A 9,167-nucleotide genomic window follows, 5' to 3' on the forward strand; every position below is an offset into this window, starting at 1 on the left:
GCAGTCTGCATGCCTAGGTGCTTGATTTTATACACCTGTGGCCATGGAAGTGCTTGAAACACCTAAATTCAATGATTTGGAGGGGCGTCACAATACTTTTGGCAATATAGTGTACCTGTTGCTGTCTGTCATTAATGTTAATCAAAGAACAAAAGAAAATCACTCACTGATCTTAACTTTTGTAGCTTTAGCAAAACAAAAAACAAGTTATTGTAAAATAATCAAGGCTGAAATCAAGACTGAGAAGTAGTGACATGGATTAAAACAATTATTTTATCATAATTTCACATTGTCTCTTTTATTAAACCTTTAGTCGATACTTTGCATTTGAATCTTGAGTAACCGACATATCATGCAATAATCATAACTGGTAAGAAACTCAAACAATCATGTAACATTTTTGCAGCAATTACAATCTAAATTTCATGGACGGAGGTCAAAACCACAGATCTAGTACTAAGAAAAAGCTGCAGTATCCTCTAATATGAACACATATTACACATTGAACACGTATTACAAACAAATGCAGTACTATCAGCAAAATAAGTTTCAGGAGTGATCAGTTACATTTTTAAAAATGTTTTTGTACTGTAATAAAGGATAGAAAAGTTTTTAGACCTGTGTTTTTGGAGCACAGGGGAAAAGGGGGAACTGGACAGTGAACTATAAGGCCAAAAAAACCCCGACATCTCAAAAACTGAAGATTATATACATTCCCTGTAACATTAAAGGGTTAGTTCTCGTAAAAACGAAAAATTCTTTCTTCAATTACTAACCGCATGTTGTTCTAAACCCGTAAGACCTTTGTTCATCTTCAGAACACAGATTAAGATGTTTTTGAAGAAATCCAAGAGTTTTCTGTCCCTCTATAGACAGCAAAGCAACTACCATTTTCAAGGCCCAGAAAGGTAGTAAAGACATCGTTAAAATAGTCCATGTGACTACAGTGGTTCAACCTTACTTTTATGAAGGTCTTACTGGGTTTGAAATGACATGAAGGTGAGTAATTAACGACAATGAACTAGGGGTGTCCTCGACTACGGATTTACATAGTCGAATCCGATTCCGATCACTAGAAAAACAGCAGTCCGCTAGAGAGTGCGCACGGACTTTGAAAGGTTCGTGCGCGCTGAACCTGTGCACGAGATGGAGCGGGACACAGAAAATGAAGTAAGGCCTGGCTGTCTACCCGCGGCTTAAGACAACTTTTATTTTCTTTCACACACAGCACAGAGAAACATCTTTCTAATAAACCGACCAAACTGCCTGTCAAGTGATAGACGAAACTGACCATGATTTTATCTTTTTTTTTTTTTTTAAACAAATGAAAGGCAATGTGGTTAAACATTCACAGCCACGATGTACAGAGCACTCTCAAAGATATAGAAGAAAATGAGTAAAAACATTTTGGATCAATAAACTTTAAAATATATTTATTATAACTGCAGAAAGACCACACTGCAGATACATTTCATATGTCGGCAAATCAAATTACATCGTCTTGTCTGTGCAAGCTTTAACTAATCTACAGCGCAACATTGATGCACAAAAAAATAAATACATAAATAAATAAAATAAAATAATTTAATAAAAAAAATATATTTTTTTTTATCATACATTAATTTACAGAATTGAATTAGAACAGAACCGTTCTAATAAATGAAAATAGCCTACTTAAAAATGCCAAATGCCTGAAGTGCAGGGGAACATATATTCAAAACACAAGACAGAAATAGTTAAATCAGATAATAAATAAATTAAAATTAAAGAAATTATTAAAATAACAAAATTAAAGTTAGAATTGTCAACTTTAAATTGTCTTTTTAACTGCAGAGACAATAAACGCTAAACTGGAGTGGCAATCTTTTTAGCTAAACATTCACAGCATCCAAAAATCAAATTACAAGCGGCTGAAATAGTTTGAAATCACTTTTAGCTACCCTACCTGACTGAGAGAGAAAAAATCCAGTCTTTCACGCGATCTGGCTGTGTCTGTTTGAGTCTTTTCAAATAGCGCGCTATAGTCAGCTCGTTGACCGGCAGAAGCGCGATGCAGTGTTTGTCGTTGTTGAGTTTTAGGACATGAGCTGTTGGCACAACTTGCATCATACGTTTTTTTTTTTTTTTTTGATCATCTTTTACCATTTCAAAGTGCATCCAATTGTACACTTTATCCCAGACATTGTTGAAGATTTAATCCCTGCCGTAAAGATGCTCATCTGCCGGTCACGGATCATGGAAGTGAAAAACTTAAATCGGTCACAGGTTGGATTTATTTACGCACATTAAAAAATATTTACTAAAAGCTTCTTTCTTTTCACATTTTTATTTATAGTTTTAAAATAATAGGCTGTATATTAACCTATTAGGAAAGAACCGGTATGTTTAGCCTATATGTAAAATCAGATATTAAGCGCCCCCATATCTCGTCTCGTAACACCTCTTCGACGATTCGACTGTGAGATTGGGAGTCGAATCAGGCTCCTCCTATCGAAGATTCGAATCGTCGACTATTCAGGGTCACCACAATGAACTAACCCTTTAAGAAAAGTGCTAAGTTTAAAAGGCACAATAATAGGCACCAAGCTTGAATTCATGCATATAACACCATGAAGTTATAATTGACACATAAGTGGTGGTCAGAGGTTTGTCTGGTGAAGGAGACTAATTAGGCACATTAGGAAAGGATTCTTTAGTGCTTTGATTTGGATCATAAATTGGTGCAGATGGAGTCGAATTGAAACCAGGCAGCATTGCATTTGGATCTGGATAAAGCCCTGCAGCAGCTCCTGGATGGGGTAGAGCTGTAGGGTCATATAAGTTGGGGTATGGAGATGGTTGTCCAGCAGGATAGGGCACAAGGTTAGGCTGAGGTGGTGGATATGGCTGGAATCCTGCAGGTGGGCCTTGCCAGGGAGGACATTGTTGGTCAGCTGGAAGAATAACCACAGGGAATTTGACTTCTGGATCTGAGGCGAAAGACACATCCAGATAGACCTGAAAGACAATCATGTAGTTTAAGAGAACTGTGACAATATGTGTTGAAGTTACAAAGGAGAGAAAACAAATAATTCATTTTTGCTTTTCTTTTTGTTGGAAAATCTTGTCCATGCTGCAAAATCAATGTTGTTATAGACTCTTTTAGTACACAAACTAAAAAGCATTTAAGAAATTTGTGAAAATTAAAGGAATAGTTAAGTAGCAATAGTAGTTTCTTTCATTTACTCACCATTATGTTGTTTCAAACCTGTATGACTTTCTTTCTTCTGCAGGACACAAAGGAAGATACTCTGAAATTTAAATAACGTTTCAACAGTTTCAATTATTTTTATTTATTTTTTTTGTTGTTTTGTGTTCCAAAGAAGAAAGAAAGTCGTAGGCATGACATGAGGGCGAGTAAATTTTAATTTTGGGTTGAACTGTCACTTTAAATATGGCAATACAAAGGAAGATGAAGTTGCACCTTGAGTTCATACTGCACTTTTATAATTCTGCAGTTTTCAATGGTGACAGTCAGGTCACGTGGAAGGTTCATGTCCACTATGAATTTTGTATTTTCTCCAGATGGTATGCAATCTTTAGTTTCTTTGACTATATCCTCAAATGCATGTTTAGTTCTCCTGCCAGCAATGAACGTCTGTTTCTGCTTGAGGCTGTACTTTAGCTTGATGTCACGAGATGAAGAGTTGTCAACATCAACAGAAACTTGGATTGTTTCACCTGCAGCAATTACAAGGAATTAGAGACAACATTTATCAATATTGGGAAAAAAAAAAAAAAAAAGGACAATATGACTATAGCCGGGTTTTCCATCCAAGTTGCAAATTTAAGTAAAACCTATTCGCAGATAAAGCAGTGTTTCCATTCAGTGTGTTCAGGAGAACAAAGCAGTCACATTCAGAGAAATTGGAGTTAAATATCAATGGAAATGGAAGTCAAAAAAATTGTTGTCAGTCTTTCACTTCAGTATTTCAGAATGACTACTTTTAGAGATTTAAGATACTGATGAATATCAAGGAATTTATTCAGTAAATTTGTTTCCATCACAGTTTATGCCCGTCTTCTTACCTAATAAAAAATGTACCCACCTCAAGTGACTGTATATGTTTTTATGCAAATTTTATTTGTGACCGTGTATGTATTTACACAAAATTGGGAAATTTTATTTACATTTGTTGTTTACATCCAGGATTTTTATGCAATGTCTCAAAATGTGCATAAAACTATGTTGATGGAAAAACCCGTCTATTGGCATTACAGGCTAGTGTCTTCAGTTTAGGCAGCTTTGACTGAGGTGTTTGAGAGATACACAGGTGATCACCTTGCATATAGCCAGTTTTGTCTGTTGTTACTGTCATTGACATTTTTCCTGAGCCAAAAAGTTTCATCTTCTTGTCTTCTGTGCCAGATTGTGGTTGCTGTATAACATATTGAAATGAGTTAACTACATCACATAAAATTTCCTCTGAGCTCTTGGTCAAAGCAAATGGTTTAAATCGCAATTCTGATGACAGTATATACAGTTACATAATCTCTCTATTTATCAATAGATGAGTGCCAAAGAGACTCAAACATGGTATTGTAATTCATACCATTAAATGATCATTGGTCCCATCATTCCTGGGTAAAAAGGTTAATTCGGTACATGTAGTAGATGATGACTTCCAAGGCCTCTTCAGCTTTACTGTCATGACGTACTTAACTGAGCCACGAAATCCTTTAAAAGATGGAGGCATATTTCTGAAATTAAAGTAAAATAAAAATATTTAGGTACTCAAATGACTGACAAGCATTATAGTGCACAGTATGGTCATGTATGCATTAGTAAAAAGTATGCATGTATGTATGTAATATTTTTTAGCCATTGCCACTGTATAATAATAGGTTTTTAATTTATTCCAAATAATTTGGAATAATTTAACATACCTGCATATTCTTTATAACTTTTTTTTTTTTTACTTCACAACACATGCAGAATTTTATTAAATAAACTATTCTAGAATAATGAGCAATGACTATATGACTGACATCTGCTTTTTCAAAAGATAATGATGCAGTGGCTAGTTTTGCTTAAAATACAATGGCATACTGATTGAATTAAATGGAAGTAGGATGCAACAAAGGGAGTTTCCCCATTGTTTCAACTTCGACTTTGACTCTGGGAACCATTACGTGAGTAACTCTTGCTTATTCTTATTGTAGGCTCTTGCTTATTTGCCCATTTGTTCTCTATATTGTGTTTATGGGCTGTGAATTACACATGCCAAATATCATTATTATTTTGCGGTGCACATATTTAAAAACTAAAGAACAACTACCATTGGAATACCATTGAAGATTGTATTTTATCACTTACTGTTGAGGCAGCTGAAATCTGAATGGAAAAACATGACTTCCTGGTGTAACCACTGATCCATCTTAGAAACATAATCGTTTGTATGGGTTAAAAGAGGGTTGTGCTCCCTTTTCAACAAGCATAATTACTATAATGTCAGCAAACAATCTTTTCAGGTTTCATGCAAGATTTGTATGTCATTTATTTATTAGCGCAAGGTAAAAAAGAAAACCCGTCACTTACAAGTCTCTCCACTTACAAGAGTGGTATTCTTTTCACTTTGGCCTGTAGACATCACAGTAAGAAATGCAAATGGTATTATTTCCCAATCTTATTACACACACACACATACACTAGGGATGGGAAGATTAACCGATCGATACGCGGTCATGCGCGTGCACGATGCGAGTGCATCATCAGAGCAGCAGAGGATGAATGAAATTTTGGAAGCAAATCGAGATGCATCGGTTTTTCCGAGATACAGCTTATCATTTTAATACAGAATGTATTTCCTTATTAATTGTTGTCAACCTGTTTTTTTTTTGCGCATAAATCGACCTACATAAAGTAGGCCTAAGCAACGGACTTGCGGATGTGTGTACACTACAACTCAATGTATCAGCTGCACGGATGAAGCCAGTGATGCGCCCAAAGGTAGTTGTCAGGAAGCGCAAGGAGTAAGCAAAACAAACTTGTCGGACGCCGAGATAATTTATCCTCCGCTGAATTTTAAATCTAAAGTTTGGGAACACAATGGATTTTACAAGACAGATGCAATTTGTAAAATGTGCCGTGCATCTGTAAAATACACAGGCAGTACAACTAATCTGATATCTCACTTGAAAAGCCAGTTTGTAAAAAAGTATTGGTTTTACTTGGTTAATAAATAATAAAACTAATTCAATGGCACCGCACCCTCTTTCACATCACCACATAAACTTGATCTAATTAGCTGCTGAATTATCGCATCGTATCGTGATATGGGTGTGAATTGTATCGTATTGCATCGCAAAATGCTACACATGTATCGTTAATATATCGGATCGGATACTTTGTATCGAGATGCGTATCGGATCGGCGTTATACCTTAGATGCCCAACCCTAACACACACACACACACCAACAACAAAAACAACAACAACTACGTTTGTCTTGTAAATTCACTATGAACATTTATTTTGCATGTATGTCCTGTAGTACATGTGTGTATTATTTAATTATATAATAACAGTAAACTACTACAGCGACTTATAATCATTTATTATTTTGTGCAATTTACCTTTCTTCGAGCTCTCTTGAATGAAGTATTGCTTTATTTTGAAGTATCTCTCGTGGTCGCTGTAGGTTGTTTTATTGTCGCCTGATCCTTCAGTCCAGCGCACGTTCGCGTCTCCCATCAGCTTCACAGAAAGACTATCCACCTTTATTTCTTTGGTCACTTCCAAAACAACTCGCCCCTCCACAATGTCCCCACTAGTAAAAGTATTGCTTTCGTTAATAGGGTCATAATGGATATTAAGCTCTTTGATGGATCTTGACATTTTATGTCATGCACACTACAGCTACTCAACGCGGGCTCTTCTCGTTCTCGTAGGTGAAGCGGGTAGATGTCGGGTGTGCCCAATAGTGATGGGTCGTTCGCGAACGAGCCGACTCTAAGAGCCGGCTCTTTTATGTGAACGTCGGGAGCCGGCTCACATATCTGAAGAGCCGACTCTATTTTTCAAAATATAGCCTATAGAGATTAAATCATTATGTAATGAATGGTTTTAATTTTATTTAAAACAATAGACTAATAATTCAAAGAACAACACAAAAAAATATAATTAGGCTATATAAGCACACACACTCTTTCGTTTCGACTGTCTGATCAGCCTCACGGTCTGTAGTCGAAACTCGGAGGAGAGGAAAAACAGCATTTCTGAATGCAAATCTCTCATAAAATAAAAATATGGCCAGCAGTGTGTGTGTGTGTGTTCATTATGAATAATATATCCTAACTAGTGAGAGCTCATATGGCAATAAAAAAAGAGAAAAAGAGGGACCAGTTTAATCCTTTCAGTTATTTATTTTTCTTTAATATTTAATATGGGTTCTATTATGTTGTTCAGATTTTATTTGTTTTGAATGTTGGTTCTATACATTAAAAAGTTGTAATTTAAATACAAATGTTTAATAGTATTTTTTTTTTTATAACAAATCAATGCATTTTTAAAGAAATTGTGAGACATTGTGAGTATGAGTTCATTTAATAATTTAATTAAAACTGTTTTCACACCTATCATAATCAAAGTCATAGTTAAAACATGTATTATTTAAAGAGCCGTTTGTGAGCCAAAAGAGCCGGCTCTTTTCAGGGAGCTGAGTCAAACGAGCCGGCTCACGAAAAAGAGCCGGAATGCCCATCACTAGTGCCCAAGCGGCAACTTCCCCCTTTCTCTCGTGAAGCCAATACGGAAGTAACTTAAACTGCGATTCATCGACTGGCCGCTAGGACAGGCTCCAAAAGAGAGCAGAATCATAGAGTCCCATGTTAAATTGGCCAAGTTTATAGCAGAAAAAAACATGTTTACAAGTTGGTTCAAATTGTGTTTTGGTCTATACTGCTAATTTTGCCCTTCATGACAACTCTGAGGGGGGTGATTTTTTTTTATAACTCATCCGTTCAAATTATATTAAGCCTTAAAGTTCTGCATAATTAAGGGCGTGGTCACTTGAGTGACAGGTAGATTGGCGCTGCTGTCTGTGAGCCGTCATGTTACCTCAGCAGCTAATTTCAGCCACTGAATTTGGCATCTCAGCCCAGCCGTATTTGTGCCTTTTTTCTGGATTATTTATACAATATATGGCTTGCTGCATACTCGAGACAGATGTCAGTCTGTGTACATGTGCTCGCATGCGAAACACACGTTGTTGGATCGTCGTGGCATTGGCTAAAGGTTTTGTTCCTGATATTTACTACAATGACAATACCAGGAGGATATACAACTCGCGACAGCACTGCTAGGATATTATAACTAAAACTGCTGCACTATTTTGAAAAAATTATACTTTGGACACGTGCTCATTAGTTTGAGAGAACATTTGAGAGTTATACAAGTGCAACGGATTGGATTCATCTCGCGATCTCTATTTCATTAAAGGTATGAAGTCCCAGTTGATTTTTTTGTGTTATTTGCACACCCCACCCCAATTAGCCTACTGGTGTGTTAGAGCATCTATAACTTTATCTTAAAAAACACCGTAGAATGACAGTAAAGCTTTAGTACTTTCTAATGATAGTGTTATTTTTATTAATATTTTAGATAGTATCTAAGATGGATATGCTAGGCGGGCGTGGTTTCAGCAACAAGTCGCATGGGCTCCAACTACGTCCGGTGTTGCAGTCGATTCTGTTCCCTTTGGAATGTGTGTTCCCCCTGCTGACTGCGCATGCGACATGAAACACCGCTGGATGAACGGAAAGCGAAGGAGGACAAAAATATTGGCGCTACGTTTAAATGTCTTGCACTGTAGCATAATAAAATGATTCTCACTGTCCAGTTTTATTTCTGTGAATTGAATTAATCTTGGACTTGTTCATAGTTTATGTATTATGCCTGTATTTACTTTATTATGCCTGAATTTATTCAGTTGAATTGTGCCAACACAAATTAGCTTATGTCCAAACTTGATGCCTCATATTACTGCATTTTTATTTTTTAGCATTATTATTATAGCAAAAATACAGAGATGACATGTTTATGATATACAACAACAGTATACAAAATGTATTAACAATGTTCACTGTTTCCAAAGTAGCCTACACATGCTAAAATTTGAGTTCCTCAAA

The 9,167-nt window shown here is 36.1% G+C and overlaps 1 protein-coding gene across 2 annotated transcripts; it reads right to left on the bottom strand.

Moving 5' to 3' along the window:
* Positions 1–301: 301 nt before the first annotated feature.
* On the bottom strand, positions 302–6,943 carry LOC137034463 (arrestin domain-containing protein 3-like). 2 transcript variants are annotated; one of them, XM_067407396.1, is made up of 8 exons: positions 6,615–6,943; positions 5,579–5,620; positions 5,357–5,417; positions 4,593–4,740; positions 4,322–4,418; positions 3,464–3,720; positions 3,230–3,290; positions 2,803–2,997 (listed from the first exon to the last, which is right to left on the bottom strand). In XM_067407396.1, the coding sequence occupies exons 1-8, from the start codon at positions 6,874–6,876 to the stop codon at positions 2,930–2,932; spliced, it is 996 nt and encodes a 331-aa protein (XP_067263497.1). In that variant the 5' UTR covers positions 6,877–6,943; the 3' UTR covers positions 2,803–2,929. The 2 variants fall into 2 exon arrangements, with proteins under 2 accessions (XP_067263496.1, XP_067263497.1); XM_067407395.1 differs by lacking the exon at positions 3,230–3,290 and having other exon boundaries at positions 302–2,997.
* Between the last annotated feature and the right edge of the window lie 2,224 nt (positions 6,944–9,167).

This window comes from Chanodichthys erythropterus, chromosome 13 (assembly GCF_024489055.1).
Source record: "Chanodichthys erythropterus isolate Z2021 chromosome 13, ASM2448905v1, whole genome shotgun sequence".
In the NCBI taxonomy this organism is placed as follows: Eukaryota; Metazoa; Chordata; class Actinopteri; order Cypriniformes; family Xenocyprididae; genus Chanodichthys; species Chanodichthys erythropterus.